At 46.8% G+C, this 21,431-nt stretch overlaps 1 protein-coding gene across 2 annotated transcripts in view; it reads left to right on the forward strand.

Moving 5' to 3' along the window:
- TIPARP (TCDD inducible poly(ADP-ribose) polymerase) overlaps positions 1-19,662 on the forward strand; it is a 36,570-nt gene extending 16,908 nt beyond the window's left edge. For both annotated transcript variants that reach the window (XM_080349423.1, XM_080349424.1), the window contains 5 exons: positions 1,649-2,649; positions 14,382-14,550; positions 15,386-15,567; positions 17,868-18,143; positions 18,994-19,662. In XM_080349423.1, coding sequence (XP_080205549.1) covers positions 1,712-2,649; positions 14,382-14,550; positions 15,386-15,567; positions 17,868-18,143; positions 18,994-19,441 — 2,013 coding nt within the window. In that variant the 5' untranslated portion in view covers positions 1,649-1,711 and the 3' untranslated portion in view covers positions 19,442-19,662. The remainder of the gene's footprint in view (positions 1-1,648; positions 2,650-14,381; positions 14,551-15,385; positions 15,568-17,867; positions 18,144-18,993) is intronic.
- Positions 19,663-21,431: the final 1,769 nt, after the last annotated feature.

Raw genomic sequence — 21,431 nt, forward strand, 5'->3', positions numbered from 1 at the left:
GTGCGAGTCGGGGTGGAGTTTGCCATTCCTATAGGTGAAGGCAGCAGTTCTCCGACCATGCTGCTGGGTGGGAGGGAAAATACAGGGGAATAGGATGGGGATGTGTGCTCTGAGATACATGGGAATAGAATGGGAATGTGTACTTCTGAGATATATGGGAATGTGTATGTCTGAGATATAGGGGAATAGGATGGGAGTGTGTACATCTGAGATATAGGGGAATAAGATGGGAGTATGTATGTCTGAGATATAGGGGAATAGGATGGGAATGTGTATGTCTGAGATATATGGGAATGTGTACGTTTGAGATGTAAGGGAATAGGATGGGAATGTGTACGACTGAGATATAGGGGAATGTGTACGTTTGAAATGTAAGGGAATAGGATGGGAATGTGTACGACTGAGATATATGGGAATGTGTACGTTTGAGATGTAAGGGAATAGGATGGGAATGTGTACAACTGAGATATAGGGGAATGTGTACGTTTGAAATGTAAGGGAATAGGATGGGAATGTGTACGTCTGAGATATAGGGGAATGTGTACGTCTGAGATGTAAGGGAATAGGATGGGAATGTGTACGTCTGAGATATAGGGGAATGTGTACGTCTGAGATGTAAGGGAATAGGATGGGAATGTGTACGTCTGAGATATAGGGGAATGTGTACGTCTGAGATGTAAGGGAATAGGATGGGAATGTGTACGTCTGAGATATAGGGGAATAAGATGAGAATGTGTGAGTCTGAGATATATGGGAATAGAGTGGGAATGTGTGGGTCTGAGATACAGGGGAATAGAGTGGGAATGGGTGGGTCTGAGATGTAGGGGAATAGAGTGGGGATGTGTGGGTCTGAGATATATGGGAATAAGATGAGAATGTGTGGGTCTGAGATATAGGGGAATAGAGTGGGAATGGGTGGGTCTGAGATATATGGGAATAGAGTGAGAATATGTGGGTCTGAGATATATGGGAATAGAGTGGGAATGTGTGGGTCTGAGATGTAGGGGAATAGGACAGGAATGTGTGGGTCTGAGATGTAGGGGAATGTGTACATCTGAGATATATGGGAGTAGGATGGGGGTGTGTTCATCTGAGATACATACAAATAGGATGGGAATGTGTATGTCAGAGGTATATATGGGAATAGGGTGGGAATGTGTATGTCTGCCCATTTATCTGGTGGAAGAAGAAACGAGGCATAAATGTTTCCAGTGTGGTGGGAAGGTTCAGCGCTGTACATCTGCTAATGCTTCTGTTCTCAGGTTCGTGTGTGAGGGAGGCGTAAAAAGGAACAATGCCATGTTCACTTTTGTGGGATATAATGAACTCGAGCACTGTTTATTATTAAACATCATGACAAGGAGGAGCGCGTCAGACCATCCCCCTTTCCTGCCCCCCCTCTGGGGACCGTGTGTGCGTGCCTGAGTGTCTGAGATTTCATGTGTGAGAAGACGATGAGTGCGTGTTTGGGATTAATTAGCCCGAGTTTAGCTGGTTTCATGCTTTACGTGCCTAGGAGCTACCCACAGTCACAGAGAGGGGAGGAGTTTGCTGTCGCTGGCTCAAAATCCTCTCCAGGGGTGATCTTGTTCGTGTCAACCATGAGCAATTAGAGAGATTAACTGTCTTGTTTTCCTTTCTGCCCTAGATTGGTTCTTGTGAGGCTCTGGGACATTTGAAAGTGATTTGGAGAGAGCAAAGTCTGTGTGCGATGGACACCGAGCTAAAGCCAGCGTGCGTCGTGCAGCCGGCTCGCTGCCCGGGGATGAAGCGCCCTCCTCCAGAGGACTTTCCTCCTCAGATAAGACTGTCGGAAAAGATCCCACCGGTGAAGCCTTGCTTCAAGAAGAAGCAGCAAGTGCAGAAGAGACTGGACACACAAACTCTGCGGGCTTTGCAACCAATCTTTACCAGTTTGCTGGGAGCTGGGACCTTGGATCGGGTCTTTGTGCCCCGAGGCCAAGGTGCTGGTCATAGTGATTTATGTGAACCTGCTGTGAAAAAGACGCTGGACCTTGGTACTTCTTGCCCCCAACCAGAAAATAACGTGACTGTGCTGATGCCAGCAGCTCCAGATGTGCAGAGTCAGTTGCCAGCAGCTCGTCCTCCTTCTGGGCACCCGGAGCAGGATGGCCAGTCCGGAGAGCAGGGCTTCCCACCAGAAACTGCGCCGGGACCTGCTGCTGAGCACGGGAACGAATCGTTCCAGGATCACCCTTTGCACGCTGCTGCTGGCGATGGAGCGGCCTGTCCTTTGTTCCCAGACAAGATTCTGGAAAATTACACATCTGGCCTGTTCCAAGAGAATAGCTGCCCAATGCAATACAATTTGAACCCAAGCAATAAATTCAGTGCTGGAATATTCCAGGATAAAAGTGAAGAAGCTTCTCTTGATCTGGTATTTGAGCTCTTGAACCAGCTGCAATATCACACCCATCAGGAAGACGGGATCGAGATCTGTGTGGATTTTCTGCAGGGCACTTGTGTTTATGGCAGCGATTGTCCCAAACATCACACCGTCTTGCCGTACCATTGGCAGGTGAGGAGGACAGCGACCCAGAGCTGGCAAAGTGTCACCAATGATGCCCAGGAGCATCTGGAGAGACTCTACTGCAACCCTGACAACGACAGGATCAAAGTGAAGTATCGGTAGGTAACTGAGTTTTCTTCCTTTACTAGCAAGGGTGCTTAACCAAGCAACGGTGCAGAACTATAGCAGAAGGTGTGTTTGTTTTTCCCGATGTTTTGTATACAAGTGTTTTATAAACCTCTCTGATGATGTTACCAGAATAACACCTAACAAGTTTGCCACAACAGAAAGTTCTTCCACACCTATTTAAACTGCTCTTTAGCATCCTGGAAAGTATTCATTGAAGCTGAAGGACTTGGAGCACGTGAAATAAGACAACTTCAGTTCTGTAGAAACTGAGAGTTGACAGAGGCTGTTGTGTAACATGTGCTTGTTCCTAATTAGTCCTTTCTCTGGATTTGAAAAAGTGGCAGCGTGAATGAGCCTTTGCAGTGACTGAAACAAACGATAGAGCAGTCGCTCTGTCGCTGTGCAGACAGATCGACTGGAGCCTCTCCAAGCACGGTTTTCATCATTGCATTCTAAGCAGCTGAACTCCAACAGGTGCTCTCTTAAGTCCTTTGACTGGAAATCTCATATAGTTTATAATACATGGTGATGTTTCAGCTGATTCACCCTGAACAACGTGATCAGTGTGTTCAGAAATGCCGACCGTCTGTTTAAGTTGTCATCTGAGGATGTTAAACCATTTATTAGAAGTTATCGTTTCCTCTATACACAGCAGTGTTTACTCATTTTCTGAAATTAAAAACCAGCTTTCAGGTTTCCCTGGTGATGTTACCAGTTTAGCCCTGACCCTGCACCCCGCGAGCTAAACCAAACCCTCGACTTTTCTAACGCAGGTTCCATTTTGAGCAGGGGTGGGAATGCCGCTGTTGACAGGTTCATCAGATCGATACAGTCCGTGTTCTTACGAGCGCAGGGTGTAGGCTGCTCTTTTTCTTCTTTCCTTTCTGGAGGAAGCATACGATGCGAATGTCTCATATCTTATCTCCCCGGCCATAATCTGTGAGCCTGGTCCCACTCATTCCAGTCCCAGTCAGTTCAAAGTGACACTTGTGCAGTAACAACCTCCAACTGCCTTTGCCGTCTGAGTCCTTGGGATTTGTTCTCACTGCCTCTTCTTCCTTCCACCTCCTGAAGAAAGGATATATATCCCTCCTTCCTTCATCTTTTAATTTCCACTTATTGTGCTGAGATTTCTTATGAGGCAGCAGAGACCCAATCTAGTGTTTGAAGTCAAGGTGAGGCTTTACTTTCACCTATCTGGATGTTGGATTAGGCACTAAAACTCAGGGCTCCATTGGCCTTACACATTCAGCCTTTTTACTGAGTACAATACCAGAATATAGATAACCCACGCTGAAAAGGAAGGTGAAGTAGGAAATAAGAATGATATGTAAGAGGGAATAATAATATTTTTGAGAATTGTCTTGAAAAAATGTAATATACCAGTTGGTTTTTTAAAAAATCTTGTAACTGTATAGCAGATAAAATTTGCTGTGTTTTACAGCAGAGAAACTTCAGTTTTTTTCCAAGTATTTTAAATGATTTCTGAAAACAAAACAGCAAATGTAGAAGAGAAGCCCATGCAAGTACTTGAAATTTGAGCGCTGTGCAAGCAAGTGAAAAGTTTTCTTTTTGAAGCCTGTGTCACAGAACCCATCGCGACACACGTGGTCTAAACGATGGAATTAAGAATGATTAATTTTAAAAGCAACAATGCTCTGTAATTGCTTAGTCAACTCCAGCCCGTCGGATGGGTGAATAGCGTGTCCGCCGCGGCCCTGAGTGTGCAGCTTTCCAGTCTGCTGGGTTTTCTGCTCGCTGCGGTTTGTGTCAGTGGGAAGGGGCTGCAGGAGCTGCTGGGGGTGTTGCCGGAGCCGTGACGCCGCGTTACGGGGGGTGAAGGCAGAGCCGGGAGCTCCCGGTGCTGCCATCAGTGTGGAACCGCTGTCCAAGCGCAGGCAGGTCCTTTGGATGCAAACTGGACTTTATCCCATTGAACTGGCTGCAGGGTGTGTGTCCACCTGTTTTCTTCAGCTAAAAGTACCCTACCAAGGCTAAAGTTACTCTAAACAGCAGTATTTTCTAACTAAATTCTGTTTTGAGCTCCTAGTTTTGTAGCCTGTACTCGTCCGTCTCATACAAGACGCTAGGAAGGTCTTTGGTGCAGTCAGCGCTACAAGATCATGCCCCAACGCAAGGTTGGATGGCTGTTGTAGATTTACAGTATACCCTTCCCATGGAATGACAAACTGGCAAATTCTGTGACTCTTGTGTGTATTTCACCCCTTGGAATCGTGGAATAGTTTGGGTTGAAGGCGCTTTCAGAGCTCATCCCATCCAGCCCTCCATGGGCAGGGACATCTTCACCCAGACCAGGTTGCTCAGAGCCCCGTCCAGAACATCATGTTTGTGGAAAAGTATCACAGAGAACCTGGGAGAGGAACTTTTTTGAAGACTAGAGCTTCTGGTTTCAAACACTGAATCTGATATGCCTTTAAACTTAGCCTTACCGTGGTTTTAAGTTAGATTTTTGAAGCGGGGGCAAACGTGTTGCCAGCAGTTTCTTCTTACACAACCTGCGGTGTGAGAAGGACCTGCTGAGCCTTTCCCTGGGGACTCGCTGGGGCTCTATGGGGTTGGCTGGTGGTCACTGCAACCTGCCTTCCCTTCTGTTCCTGGGCGATGTTGTGTCTCCTGGCAACAAGATGCAGATAGCGGCGTGTCCAACCTTGCCGAGAGGCTCGCAAACATGCTGGAACAGCTCATGGTTCACATGGTTACCGCATTATTTGGCTAAAGCTATTAATCTCTTGTGGTCAGACTGGCTTTACAGGCCTATCTATACAGATTGCACACACCAAGGAAATGTCTGCTCAGCACTTTGCACGGCCAAGAAAGGCCACGCAGAAGCCGGCTTGACAACCAGTGGGTGGTAGTTGTTTATTCTCCTTTGTTTTAAACGCGGTTTATATGGCATATTAAGTAGCGATTACCGTCTGCATGTGTAATATTGCCGTCGTCTGCTGCTCCAAGAAAGTTGGGCTGTTCAAGAAGGTGTTAGACTATTATTAGAGATTAAGCTCTAAATTAAAATATTGCGTTCTTCAAGTAGCTATTTATATAAATCAATCTTAATGTTATTTAGATGAGTAATGTAAAATATATATTAAGTTGTTGCCTTTCACCTAAAGGAATATGATTTTAAAGCAAGAGGTAAACTTTGTTCGGTTACTTTGTAATATGACTACCTCAGGTACTTAGGGCAGTTTGGCCTCAGACTGAATATAGAACTTTATCATAAAAGGTTTATATATTTGCTTGCTTAAATCTATGGAGTATTTCGAGCCAAATACCAAGCGTTGTAAAGAGATGAGGGAGTCTGGGCTTGAGCAGGTTAAATACTTGGAAGCGCTGTGTTCCATGTGAGGAGAGGCCCTGGAGAAGTTCCAGCGTGCGGCCAAGGATGGGAGCGAACACGTCCCGGTGCTGCTCTCGGCACCGCGGCACCCGCCGGGATATTTTCAGCTGCTCTTCAGTAAGGGGAAATACTTGGCTGCACAACCGAGCGGCTTTTCCCCGCGCACACACCTGTCCCATCACGCTTTTCAAAATAAGCAACATCATTCGTGATGACAGGAGGATTTGTTTAAAACAGCTCTGCAGTTCCTGACCCATCGGTTCCCCCCTCTTTTGGCTGAAAATTCCACCCTTCCTCTTGGCAAAGAGACATCCCCGTGTGTTGCGCCTCCGTTCAACCACGCGCACCCCGGCGTACCACAGCTCACATGAAACAACAGGTTCTCATGGCTCCTTTGATGTAATTTTTCTTTTTCTTCTGTAAGTTCTCTGAGTTTTCTGAAATGGCTCCTTGTGGCTGGAAGAGAAGGGCCCGAAGCGATGGCTGCGGTGAGGGGGGAGCAGGTGGATCTCCGGTACGTGTTCTGCCCGGGAGCGCTGGGCTGATTACTCAGTGCCCATGCAGCCTTCTTGAATTAATTCAGAGTAAATATTGTGTGTTCCCCGATGGGTCATCGATGGGCACATGGAGAGAACTGGGAAGGAACAGTAAGGACAAAAACAAATGTACAGGAAACTAATTTTCCTTTGTCCTTGTGTTCATGGAATAACTTGTTTCTCTGATTCTGTTAGATGATGCTCGTATGTTTTTAAAACCATCTAGAGCACAGTGGAAGCATTTCAGTCGTTCAGGGACTTCTGCGGGTCGTCTGACCAACTCAATAGTTAATCTAGGGAGTTATCTTTGTGATCTGCACAGCTGCCACAGCCTGCGAGATCACTCGCGTGTTATTGATAACACCGGAGATGCGAAAACAGCCGAAATTCACTGTGCCTGGCGGTTTTGTGGGTGGCGTTTCTTGACTGTACGCAGCTGAACGGTTTTGAACTTCTTTTAATTCCTTGCTGGAAGGAATGCAAGACAGAGACTCTAAATAAAAAGCATGTGAAGTGATTTTAGAAGTGTTTGCCTTGTGCTTTATAACAGCGCGCCTCAATGAATTCCTATTTGCTCCACTTTATAGTATCATTTACATATGAAATAAAACTAATTGGCTCCTAGCTATACAAATGTAGGGAAGTTACAAGTGTCCTGCTGAGCTGCCGCAGGAATCGGCAATCACTCCTGGATCCCTTTTCTTGTTTCGCGTCAATAAACAGATGACAGTTTTGGAAACAGCTGTCACCTGGCTTCAGGTTGAGGTCAGTCTGTTCCCTCTGTGCTTCGGGTAATAAAACAGTCCTTTCTGAAACAAAGGTTGGGAACCGGGGAAGCACATTGCTCGGAAGAGTTGCTCCCAGGTGATCCGCAGGCACGGCGGTGGGACATTGTCTCCCTGCCCGCTCGGGAGGGATGGGGAACACAAAGAGTCTGGTACAATTATTTGCTTAGCAAGAGCAGCGGTCGTGAAGTTCCTGCCTAGCTGGTGCACGTATTTGTTGAGATCAGTGGGGATTTGAGCTGAGTAATCATTGCAAAATCTGATACTTGTAGTCAGATGTGCGAAGGCGTCATTTGCTGGGGAGCTGCACGTGGAGGGCGCGACGTGAAGCATCAAATGGAACGTTTGGCAGCTGAAAGGTCCAGGAGTGGCAGTGACCAGTGAGTGTGAGCCTGCTGTCTGCTGGAGAGCACTGGTGGAATTGGGGCAGCTTCATTATCATTGGTCTCAGAGGTATTTGTAGTCCTGAGGTTGGATAGAATTATAAAAAAAGGAGCAGGTGTGTCTGTGCAGGACATTTTTAAAGCAACTTCAGGCTCCATCTCAGTGCTTTAGAAATGTTCATATTGCAGCTTTGTGAAAGCAAATGTGCAAACCCCATCCTGTGTCAACTCTGTTGCAACTCAGGGCTGTGCTTGTGCTGTCTCTGGATCGCTTACTGATATGATAACCAAAACTAAGAAACAAAACTCTCCGCAAAACGTGTCCACATCTGGTGTGGAGACCTTTGAAAGCAGCAATCTACCTCAGCCAAGGACATCCATCTTCATCCTCTGCTGCGAACAGAAGCTGCTCCTCGGGTGTGAATTCTGAAATATGGTGCACACAGCATCCTTGGAAGGTTTGGGTGCATCTGACATCCTCGTTGCTACAGGTTTTTAGAACTTAGCAGGAATTTGGACCAAAGGACCATTTGAAGCGGGTGCCTCCTGTCCCGAGTGGCCAACAGGGGGTTTTAGGGAAGAGCAGGACAAACACAGCCCTGCCCCAACGCTCCTGACCCGCAGCTGCGAGCGCAGGGGGGGACAGAGATTGCGGGACTTTCTAAATGGTTTTCTTTTCCTCCCAGAAAAGGTCTGGGGCCAGACACTCGTATGTGTCTCTGAACCAGCATCCCAACACTTGTACGGATGGACAAACATGGAGTCAGGCTGGACCCTTTCGCTGTGAAAATCACAGAAAATTGCTTTTCGAGCACCTCCAGTCACCAATTGTAAAGGCAGGAAAAGCTGCCTTTCCAACTTAAAAAAAAAAATATAAATATAGGAAAGGCAGGAAACCAACTACTATATTGATTTTTTTTATTATTATTAATTTTCTTTCTCTCTGGTGATGGAGCCTTCCAAGTGTAGAGGCAGCTCTTTGTGTAGTATCGTTCTCATTTCTCACCGTACACGTCCTGCATGACTTATGGTCACAGCAGAGAAGCAGCGTGACACGGCGAGGGAACAAATTAAGCAAAGTATGAAACTGATTTCCTGCCCTGTCACCTGCTGCCCCTCTCGCCAGCGTGAGAACGATGAGATCCTGATAAGATCAAGGCTGTGGGGTTGGTTTGCCAGCTTGTTTTGTTCGTGCCCTGATGCAAAGTGTTGCTTTGGTGCAAGGTTCCTGTTTTCCTTTCCCACTCCTTAGGGCGATAACGAGGATTTGGCTGCGTTTTTATTGCTGTATTATGAAGAATGTCTCTTCATGAGCGTCACCTGGGCCCTTGCTTACTGGTGCTTCCCATGGAATCCGTACTGGTTTTAGTGGGAGCAAGTTTTGGCTGCTGTTGTCTAAGCTCTGATGTTCCGATGTCAAACTGCTTAAAAACACAGATCTTACCAAGGGGATGGACTTGAAGTTCAGTTTCATATGGTGGAGTTTAAACACTTGGTCCCTGCAAGTGATGAAATGTTGTTGATTTTGGGTCAGCAGGAAGCGCCAGAGCCTGAGTGACATCTGCAGTTGCTGAGCTCAGTTGGACTGATCTTTCAGCCCCAAGTACAAAACCTTTTCATGCCTGTTTGGACCTTTGAAGCTCATCCGTTCCCCTGGGTGGCTTTCAGCTTGTTGCTGTTGCAGGGAGGAACTGGTTTAGTCAGAGCGAGAGAATCAACAGTTTCATCACCGAAGTGGCGCTGAATTCTCAGTCGTGCTGTGCAGCACAGCTGTTCTGATGGGAACCGGGTTTCATTTCCTGCCCAGACCTCTGCTGATCGCCGGGTTTCTTTCTTTTCTGAGCCCTGTTTGCGGTAAGACTCATGACACAGAGCTGAACTTGGGCTTCGAAACCACGTGTGTTTTCACAGCACTTACAAAACATTTCTCCTCGTCATCTCTTTGTACATAACACCTAGAGAACATTTGTCTTACTGGATGGGCGGCACAGCAAATTCACACATTGAACTGAAGCTCTTTGGGAGAACACAAGGAAGAGCGAGCCCAAATATCCTTATTTTAGCAGGCTGCATTCATCTAAAAAACCACTTCATATTGTAACTTGCTACTAGGGGTACCTGTCTGGTTCAGTGTACTGAGAGATTATATCTTTGTGTTATCTTTTTATACTTAGAGTGCAAAGAAAATGTGACTTATTTGGGGAACGAGGTTCTGCTGTTGCGAGCGCTTGTAGAAATGTATTTTGAACTGCACAGCACCAAATTTGGGGTTGTGTGCCGGATTCTTAAGAAAGTTCAAGATGTTTATTCTTTCAGTGTGAATAATTCCCTCGAACCGCTTTATTTTATAAACAGAGACCTTTATTTGGTTAGTGGCCAGAAGTTCTCGAGAAATCTCCGTTCCCACCTTCTTCCGTTCGCAGATCGTCCGTGGGACTTTGGACTCTGTTTTATCGTCTGCCTTTTCTGGGGAAAAACGGCGATAATTCTTCTCTGCCTCAGAAACCAGACGAGGCGAAGTTTTGTGGTGTTTGCAGAGGGTTTGGTCGACGTTTCCGTAGCGAACGGGGCACGGTGGTTGTTGCAGGCGGAGCTGCGGGCCGTGCGCCATGCACAGGCGCTGCGAGCAGCGCTTGCCACACCAAGGTAGTTTATGCATTTCCTGCTTTCCCAAACATCTGACAAACCGGAGCCGTCGCCAGCTCCTTCCCACTCTTCAGATAGACACTGCAATGAGCGACACCACGGGATTGGTTTGGTTTTTAATCACGTTGGCTGCAAAACTCTCCTTAACACAAACCGCCCAGGGGGAGTATGAAGGGTGACGGCCCCATTGTTGCCTGGGGACGGTGCCAAGGGGGTGTTGAGATGCTCGTCCCGCTGGTTCATTGTGGTGTTGTTCCCTCTCCCCATCTATACATTATCCATCATCTATACGTGATGGAGGATGCCCTTTCCTTTAGCTGGTGCACACTGTACCTTAGAGGCGGAAAAATCACTATTCCACGATGACAAGATAAAGCGGTGTTACGCCAAAGGACATACCAGGCATAACCTTGAGCATCTTGCATTCTTACTGCTCTTGAACCCTAAATTTGGGCGTTTTCACCTATATTTAGGCCTGGGGCAGTTGGGAGGTGCAGGTGTCCCATTTGCTTTCATCCCTGGTCTTTAGAGCTGAAGCCAGGAATGCAATCACTGCATCACTGCCTGGAATCATAAGTCATTTTGTGTCATGGCTTTGCATTGTTTAAGCTGGTAACAGGCCTTTTAATATACAGAGGAAGTGCTTGAACCAAAAAGCTGTTATTAAACAACTTCACTGAATATATTTTAGTATTTCAGAGCTTAAAAGCCAGTAAATGCAATTTGAAAAAGTTAATGTTTCAGAATAGAGAAATACACTGTTAAAGAGAGGAAATGAGCATGGGAGTAATATAGATTTTATATTAATCAAAGGGTTTTTTGCAAAAGAGTATCTTTATTCCCAATGCTATAATTAGGTAGGCTTTTGGGGGCATAGTGTGTTTTTCAGATGCATTTGTCTACCATTTTCAACTGTATACAAGAATGCAGTGTTATTCTGCATAATTTATCCTTAGGTAAAAAAACGTGTGGAGTTTAAAGTTTTAATTAAAGTATTCAAGGGAAAAATAAAATGTGTAGATTTTGGGGTGTTTCTATATTTTGTCACTTAATTTTTCCATTAAAATTAATGGGAAGTAGCATCCCAAACACTTTACCAAGAGGAGAAATAGAAATGCCGTTTGAAAAGCATCCCTGATGTAGCAGGATTGGAGTTTGAGGTGGGTCACCCAGGGCCGCCGGGGCCTTTGTGGCCGGAGCGAGCAGTTCTGCTGGGGAATGGGACACAAGAGCACTCGTGTCTTGGACAGAGGCTTCCAGAGGAATGTTGGAAGGGCCGGAATCAGCTGCTCGGGGCTCGGTGCCCAAGTTCTTGCCACGGGGAATTGCTGGTTTCAGCGAAGGGCGCTGGCCATCCCGTCCCTGCTTCCAGGGAGGGGAATCTGATAAAGAAGAGGCAGGAACGGCTGAAAAATGGAACAGATTCCACTCAGCAGACAATCAGGGTGTTTTGCAGCACTGAGAAAGAATTTGGCACGTTCTGCACAGGTTTCGCAGAAAAATGTTGAGCTTTTGGAGAAGCTGTTTTCAGTCTAAGTTTTGTTAGCCTTACCAATCTTCACCAGAGGCTTAGGAGACGGGGAGATGGAGCCTGTCTGCACACAAATACCCTTTTCTGCACCATCAACCTGGGCTTTTAGGGGTTCATCCTACAGACCTTTAACTTTTTAGGGTATTAACCAGTGTGTGGTTACTTTTTCTCAAAGAGTTCAGCTTGCTGGGGCATCATTCTCAATTCTCTTTGCTTTGCGCTGCGTTGGCACAGAACTACTGCAAATATTGTTTTCATTACCAGTTTTCACGATAGCACACGCAACATACAGAGTTATAATGAAATGAAATAATCCTCAGTGTTTTTACCACTTTTAAAAGAAAATAAATTGCTTCTAAAGAACAAGCTTTCAATGTCTTTGCACTTTCTTGGTGTCAGATCTTTGGAGCAGGGAGAACTGTGGCATGGGATTTGACTTGGAGAGATCAAAGTGAGAATGAATGCTCGGATCGTGTGGTTTTGTATTGGAAAATACCCTTTTTTTGGTGTATTTGTTTGATATAACGTGCAGCACCAGTATCTGGGGGTCTTGATTTGGGGCTTGGATTTGTAGGTGCAATGTAACCCCAAGCAGCGAGTCCAGCTCCTCACCTCAAATACGAACAATAATATCAACACCACCAATTGCTAAAGTCGCTTTTCTCACCAATGACAGCGTTTTCATGAGAAAAAGCAAACGTCCCTAAAGCAGCATTAAAATATACTCCCGAAGGAATTTACTCCAAAGCTCATGCTTGCGGTGCTGCCTGCAAATGGCATAAATAATAACACAGCTTGGGATTTCAGAGGGATGATTTCCTCATGATTTCACACATTGTTTTCCAACGGAGCAGGCTGTAGCTCGTTGTTATGGAACAAAATGAGTACATACCAGGAAGGTGGGGTGATCTGGTGCTCGGTTTTTCATTCCAGAAACTGCCTGTATTTTTTTGAAGCCCTACAATTAATTTCAGTCCATGGGTACTGAGCGTTTATTTTGGTCGGTGCTGCTTTTCCTTTGGGATTATTCTGTATCTTTTCTTTAAGTCCATACGAAAGCTTATTGAAAACAATTAAATGTACCCGTCCTTTTGTCTGTATCAGAAAAGCGATTAAAACCTCAACCTCTGCTTAACGCTGCGCAGACCAAAACGCAATTAATTGATGAGGATAAACACAAAGAACTTTGATGCCTGTGGTATAATGTGCCAGAGTTTTACAAATCAACTGTAAATTGCAAATATCAGCTTGATTTATGTTTGCTGTTAAGAATTCAAAGGCAATATTTTATATAGTCTCAAAAGCTGCGTTTCCAGTTGCCAAAGCTCAGTAGCTGCTAATGAATAGTAAGCTGCCAACTTGCAAAGAGATTATAAAAGTAGAAAGCTAATTATGTAAACAGCATTATTTAGGAAATATGTTAATCCCAGTTCTAAAAAAATGACTTTTGTAGGGAATGAATATGACCGTCATTGCTTTCAATTTCTGTGCATTTCTTAAGTTCTTGATTGCTAATGAGCCAGTGACTGTCTAACGATCGGCAGCGCTTTAGAACTCTCCGCTTTCCTTGAGAATGTTCTTTAATTTGATGTCTCTCTTAATACCGGCTAATGAAGCGGCATTAGAAACTGTTTGCCGAGCTGTTCCACGGGCACTTTGTAAAACGTAGGGGAAATGCGCTTTTATTTTCTCCTTTAGCTAAGGCGCATATTTTAGTTCTTAATTTGCAGCCCCCTGTTGTTGGGCCCTGTTGAAAGCTCCGGTAAGTTTGTGTGGAGTTGTGTATTAGCGCTGATTTGTGGAGCAGCAATATAGATACTCGGAAGAAAGCCAACGTTCCTCCGAACCGTGGGGTCACGTTTCCTCTTCGTATCGTCCTCGTTGTGTTGTGCGGCACGTGATGAAAGACGCTCCAGCTCTGCGGTGCGCTGGCAGCAGCTGCTCCTCATCTGGAGCCATTCACATCTTCTTCTCTTCCCTGAAGCACCAACTTCCTCAAGAACAACCTTTGGAATAGGACGCGGCTGCTTCACCAAATGCGGTTGTGTGTTGGATTTACTTAGCATGCTGAAAATGTCAAGGATATGGATATTGATTTTGGTACCGCTCATGCATACTGAATAAATACCAGCGGACCTGGAAGTCGGATGGGTTTGGGTTTTGTGCTTTCTGTGCTGAAGACTCTGCTTTTCCCACCATTGTCCACAGAATGGTGGAAAACATCCACCCTTCCACAGAAGCTTTTATTAAAGAGATGCTTTGCCCTTGCAGATCTTCAGTGTCCTGCTCGGCACACTTGTCTCCGTGTTGGCCCCAGTTGAAGCTCATGGGACGTCCCCATGGTGCCCGGGTTGTGTGGCACGAGCACAGCCAGACCAAGGGTGTCTCTGACGAGGTCTATACCAGCTCTTGTTTTCTCCGAGCCATCTTTCTAGAATGAATTACAAAAAACGATAATTCCATGTTTCTCTTCTTGGTTGCAGGGGACACGAGTTCTGGGTGGATCTGAATGCCATGAAGTTATACGAGACTGTTGAGTTTGACCAAATGCGGCGCCTGTCCACGCCGTCCTGCCCCAGCTCCAGCTCCAGCCACTACACGGTCTGGAAATACTTCTGCAGGGACCACTTTGGCTGGAGAGAATATTCTGAGGTACGTTTACCTCCCAGAGTCCCGCTCCCCAAGTCCCTGTACAGCATATACCAGAAACTATATACACACCTTTAGACTGTTTCAAACATTCAGCAAAGTTACTTAGAGCTGTTGTTGAGGAAGATAACGAAGGAGAACTCTGCTCTGCTGGACTGCGCCTTGAATTGTGCCCAAAAACGCTGGAAACACAGAGGCTGACCAAATAATACATTTTGAATAAAGCCTCGTCCATGTTTTACAACTTTGGCAGTACCAGAAATGCCCCCGCGGGTGCAAATGAGATCACGTTCATCTCTTTCATGTATCACGCTGCCTTTGTAAGCGTGGTAGGAAGCTCAGGGCAGCACTGCACACAGTTTGGGGCTTTGCAAATGGAAAGAACTGGAGAGAGTCTGCAAGAAAACACCACAAATAGCAAGAAGTTTAGGATATTTGACCTATGGGGGGAACTGAAAAGAACTGAGTTCTCTAGCGTAGAAAATATTGAGAATATATTAATATGTAAAAGACTGCTCTCCAGCAAACTGCTGCTTTTCACATTCAGCAAAGACAAGAAGTGGCTTGTGCCAAGGGAGTTTTAGGTTAGATATCAGGAATAACGTTTGATGTGTAAAAGTGCATTGACATCAGCACTAATTACGCAGGAAAGCTGTGAAATCCGCCTGGTTGGATTTCAAACAGGTAACGGAATGTTTTCCAGTGGTCTAAATGCACTTGTGTCTCAGAGCAGGAGGGGAGGGGAGTAGAGAGAGGGATTAATTGAGGTCTCTGGCAAAAAGTATTCATTTGTAAGCATGTAATTTCTCACGTGTATGCTTTAATTTTCTCGCACCAGCCTGTTGTGAGACTGATAGAAGAAGCCAGCTGCCGGGGGCTGAAGGAGGTGCGCTTTGTTACCTGGCACAACCAGTACATCTTGAACATCAAAGACGGATTTCAGCAAAACGCGTGTTTCAGAAGAGAGATCAAGAGGAGGCCTCTTCTGCGCTCCTGCGTGGTGCTGATGCCGTTTTTACAGTACGTATCCCAGCAAAATGCGCATTTGCATTTGTTCGTGGTGCTGTTGTGTCCGGGAGAGTCGTATTCCTGAAGGTGTGGCAGGGAAATAGGCATCACTGGGTAGAAAAGTCAGAAGAAATAAGAAAATGTCTTGGTCATATTGGCAGCTTGTTGTTTTTCAAGGTAAATATTATCTGAGGAACTTACTGTGAGGTTCCGTTTGTTATTTCAAGGTTGTCATGTACCTTGTGCCTTGCAGAGCATCAGAAGCGCAGATGTTCCTCAGAGTTTGCCCGAGTGTTGCCCAGCGTTGGGTGTCCCACCGGCTGGAGCCATCAGCTCTCGATCCCATCAAAATGAGCATTCAGAACCATTTTCTCATTCCCAAGCGCAGCTAAAGCACCACTCGCGCGGTTCTGGGGGCGAGCAGGCTCGTCCGCCCAAGGCAGAGCGCGGAGGGCGTCGCATCGCTGTCGGTTTTGATTACAACTCATAAAAACGCCGGTTTTGTGATCTCACCAGCACAGCTGGGAACGTTTTTGTCGGAGCTGGGTCGTTAGGAACATCTTGTCCCGTCAGCAAAGCTGTTGGTCTGCCCAGCAGCGTGGCGGCCTGGAACCTTGTTAGCTTGCGGAGTAGTTACCGCAGCTAATTGCGAGGTGACTGTGAACGTGGGGAGAGCCTCAAAGCTCGTTAGAAACGTTTTTAGATCGGGTTTGGCAGGAAGGAAACCCAAACTTTATTAGGGAGACGCTGGGAGGGCGCGGGGGCAAAGACCAAGCACAGACCTTCTGGTTGTGGCCGTTCTGATCCTCACCTTAATGAAAAATAAGGATTTGAGATATTCTCCGGGTGTTTTGCTACCAGTGACTGTTTTACTACAGTAGTGTAAGTCTATAATTTTGAGATATGCTAACATGATGCAATTCCTGCTAATTTTAGTGAGGCCGTAACTCCTTGTGCCAGCTGCCACATCTAGAAACTAAACTCTGACATTTCTGCCGTTCTGAAGTAAAACTCATTTGTACTTTCTTGGTAATACTCACTTAAAAATCCACCAATTCTTAGCAGAGAGTGAAATAATGTTTTGAATCTTTACAGGAGCTATCCTTAAGAAGCCAGTATTTCCTTCCACTTATCACACAACGCGACCTGAGATTTATTTCCCACTTGCTAAAACAGTTATAATATTGCAAAGAATTCTCAAATAGAAACGGTGGGAAGTGGGTGGTAGGGGTTGAAAAGCATAGACTTTTTAATGGCTTACAAATAATTGACACCAGTCAGGAGCAGCGAGCAAAGTACAGCAGGGGATTGCAGGGTTTATTGTGTTTGGTGTCTTCCTCATTAATCCATAACTTATTGCTGATCTGGGCTTGCTCTTCAGCCCGAGCGCGAGTGAATGAAGTTCTACAGGAATATTGTTTTACCCGTTGACTTTAATAATTAAATGCACGCTGTAATATTGCACACTGATGTTTTAATAGTAATACTTAGAAAAATCCATTTTCCGGGTTTCTGTTAAACTGTTAAACAGTGAGGAGAATTCTGAATTGAGTCAAATCCATGCAAATAAAGGGAGGTCTCCTTGTAGCTTTGAACAGCAGGTGAAAGCCACTGGCTGGCCCTGCTCCTCACCCGCTTTTCATCTCCATTATAGCAGCCCGTAGCGGGGTCGTGCTGGTGCCTGGTTTGGGTGCCGTGGGACACAGGTCCCTCTGCAGCACGGAAATCAGCTGCAAATGCAAATCTCCATGTGGGCCGGCAGCTGCAAAGCAGAGAGGCGCCCCAGCACCGCGCCGCGCAGCGCTCGCAGCCCAGCACCCAGGGACAGTGCTGCAGGATTTGCCTGTAAAATGCTGCTAGTTGGGGTCATTGTTATTCATCCTGTACAAGACAGTACAGCTTTCTATTTGTTTAAAGGAATTAAGTCGACTGTTGCCTCATTATCTTATTCTATGTTAAAATCGCTAATGGTTTATAGCTAACGCACAGAATAGTTGCGTTTGGTGGCGTTGTGGCTGTTTGGAGTTTATCTCCCCAGCGTGTGCAGAATGAGGGTAGTAGGCTTTTTATCCCCAAATTTCCGCCCGTGGAACAGCATCCCTGAAAGCCAAGATCTTGTTCCTAGTTCGGATGGATGGGTTATTAAAGTAGTGGGAACAGCCGGTGTGGTTGTTTTAAACACACAGCTGAGCCATGTGAGTTGTTCCAGCGCTGAGGAGCAGCGATTGCTTAAGAACCGGTGATGAAATAAGCGCGATTGGGAGCTCTTGTGTTGGTGGATTTTAAGCCCAGCCTTTCTCTCCTGCCCCCAGGACCTTGGGTGGGAGCCCCCCCGTGTCCCCCCCGCCGGCCGAAGCCGCGGCCTCGCGCGTCCTGTCCCCGACGGCCGTTACCTCGCCCAACTTCTACCCCGAAACCTGGATCGGGATGGATCCGGCTCAGGACTTCATCCAAGTGCCTGTTCTGAAGGAAGATAAAAGCTACAGAACCATTTATAACCTGTTTCACAAGACTGTGCCAGAGACCAAATACAAAATTCTGAAGATTCTGCGAGTGCAGAATCAGTTTCTTTGGGAGAAGTACAAAAGGTAAGATAATGCAAACACCATTATTTTACGGCAGTGGAAAAATAGCTTAAAATATATAATTTGCCCTGCCAAATATAACTTGGTCATTAAGTAGAACACATAAAACTCTGGATTTTCTGAAGAAAAGGAGCTTCTTCAGTTGAGCAACTTTATCTGAAAAATGCCCTGAAATGGCATGTGTGCAGGGTTTAATGTACAGTCTGCTGGTGTGAACATACATTGTACAGAAGTTTTGAGGTCAATCTAGGGTATCTAGTTGAAAAATCTTTCTGTTCACTTGCAAGGCAAATTAGTGGGGGTTGTTTTCATCAAATAGTCTCGACATTGAAGACAAGCGGCGATGAGTGCCGTGGTTCCCTGAGCGCGCTGACCCCGCAGCCGAGCGGCCCCGCACACACGAAACCCGTGTCAGCCGCTCCCATGGAACCAAAGCCGCCGTGTCTGACAGTTCCAGTCCCCTCACCGCTCGGTGACCGGTGTAAGATGAGATTTGGGGATTCCCCCTTCTCCGGAGAAGCTGAATCTCAGGGCAAGTGTAGGGATGGACTTTCTGACCGCTCCTGCTGGATGGAATTTCTGCACAGCCCTTGTTTGTGCCGTGAGGGGGATTTCCTTGGGCGTGCAGGTGAAAGGCAGAGATAAGCGGGCACTGTCAGCTCCGCTGCTTTAAAACACACTTATTTCACACAAAAGCTTCATTGAGAAGTGTCAGACCCTCTCTGCCTCTGCACAGGAATGTTTTCCGATCTCTCGCAGCTCTGCTGTTCCCGAGGGTGGTACCAATGCTTTAGCGACAATGGCTTTTCCCATGCAGCGAACGCTCATCTTCACCTTCCGTTTTCTCTTCCAGGAAAAAGGAATACATGTCCAAAAAGATGTCGGGGCTCGACAGGATCATGAACGAGCGGCATTTGTTCCACGGCACCTCCCAGGACGTGGTGGACGGGATCTGCAAGCACAACTTCGACCCGCGGGTGTGCGGGAAGCACGCCACCATGTTCGGACAGGGCAGCTATTTCGCCCGGAAGGCCAGTTATTCCCATAACTTCTCCAAGCGGTCGCCCAAGGGCGTTCATTACATGTTCCTGGCCAAGGTGCTGACGGGCCGCTACACGGTGGGCAACCACACCATGAGGAGACCCCCGCCCGTCAACCCCGGCAGCATCACCAGCGACCTCTACGACTCCTGCGTGGACAATTACTTTGAGCCGCAGATTTTTGTCATTTTTAATGACGATCAGAGCTACCCTTATTTTATTATCCAATACGAAGAAGTTAGCAACACCGTCTCCATTTGAATACTTGTGCTGCTGAATTGTTCATCTTAATAAACTCTCTTCTCTGGCATTGGTAGCGGTTTTTGTGGAAAAAGAAATGGACGTTGCAGAACTGATTAAATTTCTTGCTCGGAAGGAGGTAAATCTCAAAATCTGGAAGATCTGAAGTGACCAATTGTGCACTTGCTGTTTGATTATGTATGTGCAAATTGTAAATATTTTTCCATTGTTTATAGTTGCAAATCTGTGCCTTTTGTTATAAAACACTGTTTATTTATGTTAGTAAATATTCATGTTTAAAAGTAACGTGTGTGAGTCTAATTTCAGCTGTGTTCTGTGCGTGCTGGAGTGGCACCAGCGGCGTGGGTGCCCCCTTCTCCAGAGCTCGTGGATGGGCTCTTCTAGATAAGCAGAACCAGATAGTTTTCACCCCAAGTGCATCAAATAAGAGATTCTCCCCTCCGTGATTTTTAATTACTGTATTTCAGAAAGAAATTAACAAAATTAACATCACGCTCATACTTTGGATGATCAAACAGGACAACACAAATAAATACATGTACTAAAACCAGCCCTAAGTAAACCAGGACGAGGTCGGGACGGGACACGGCCCCGGGTGGGGTTTGAGGCCGGGTGGCTCCCCCACAATAACAGGACATGAAGTTGGTCCCTTTTGCCACCTGCCCGGAGCCATCAGGTCTGTGTCAGCGTCCCTGTCACTGTGGGACCCCCCGGTGAAGGGGGTCACTCTGGGGAACGGATTTCTCGGGAAAGAAACCCCAACCAAAGCCCCTTTTTGATGAGGTTTTCAGTTTGGTCCAGGATGAAAATCCATGTTGCTGGCACTTCATGAGGCTGCTACTGAATGAAGTTTTAAACGGTTGGTCCGTTAAAATAATTGTCAATGCATAATCCCTGTTTAATTGGGGTATGTTTGTATTTTCCAGTCTCGTATCTCAGAGCGGGGATGAGGGACAGCGCGTGGGGCAGAACTGTGGGGCTGAAGCTGCGGTTGGGGTGATGCCATGACCCCAGCAGTGATGTCATGACCCCAGCAGTGATGTCATGACCTCAGCAGTGATGTCATGACCTCAGCAGTGACGTCATGACCCCAGCGGTGACGTCACGGGTGTACGGCACAGGCAGAGCTGGCACTGCCACAGGATTGGATGGTTCCACCTGCTGCACAGCAGCATCTCACGAACAGCTGGAATTGTCGCCCCTGAGGTTTTCTCTAAAGTGGGATCAGAAACAGTTTCAGAGCCACGACTGGGAATTCAGGGAAGGTTCAGGAAACCCCAGTGAGCTCTTATGGCAGCAGCTGGTGTTCTCGGCTCAGCCTGTGCCCCCCGAGTTCTCTGAAGCGCCGTGTCCCGGCAGAGCCCCCACCACACGCTCACCAGCCGCCGGGCTCATCTGCTTGTCCCACCGAAGCCACCAGACACACCGGGGACACCTTATTGCACCTTTCCATACTTAAAGGGGCCGCTAAAGAACATGGGGACAGACGAGCAGGTTTCGACAGGACAAGGGGTGATGGTTTTAAACTAAAGGAGGGAGATTCAGGCTGGACATGAGGAAGGAATTGTTGCCCTGAGGGTGGTGAGAGCCTGGCCCTGGGGTCCCTGGGCCGGGACCTTCAGGCTCATTGTGTCTGTTCAGCAGCAAAACCTTCAGCTGAGCCCAGAGCGGCGCTCCTGGCACAACCTGCCCTGTATCCACTTTCCCTCTGCAGCCTGATCAATGTGTGTTTGCCATGGGAGAGAATCGTTTGTTTCTGCCCCCCTGGATTACTCCTGGTCACCTGCAGTGGGTCAAACGAGGAGGCAGGTGAGAGGAGGGGAAGATGGAAGCAGCTGGTTCCAGTTAATCCCAGTCTCCTCTGAGGCCCTTGGCAGTGCAGGAGAGCTCAAATTTGATGGGGTTCTTCTTGGAGGGGGAGATGTTGGTGCGGTGGGAGCTGCCAGTGGGGACATGTGGTCCTGGCTGCAAGCTTGTATCCCCGAAAGAT

This window comes from Nesoenas mayeri, assembly GCF_963082525.1.
Source record: "Nesoenas mayeri genome assembly, chromosome: 9".
Classification (NCBI taxonomy): Eukaryota; Metazoa; Chordata; class Aves; order Columbiformes; family Columbidae; genus Nesoenas; species Nesoenas mayeri.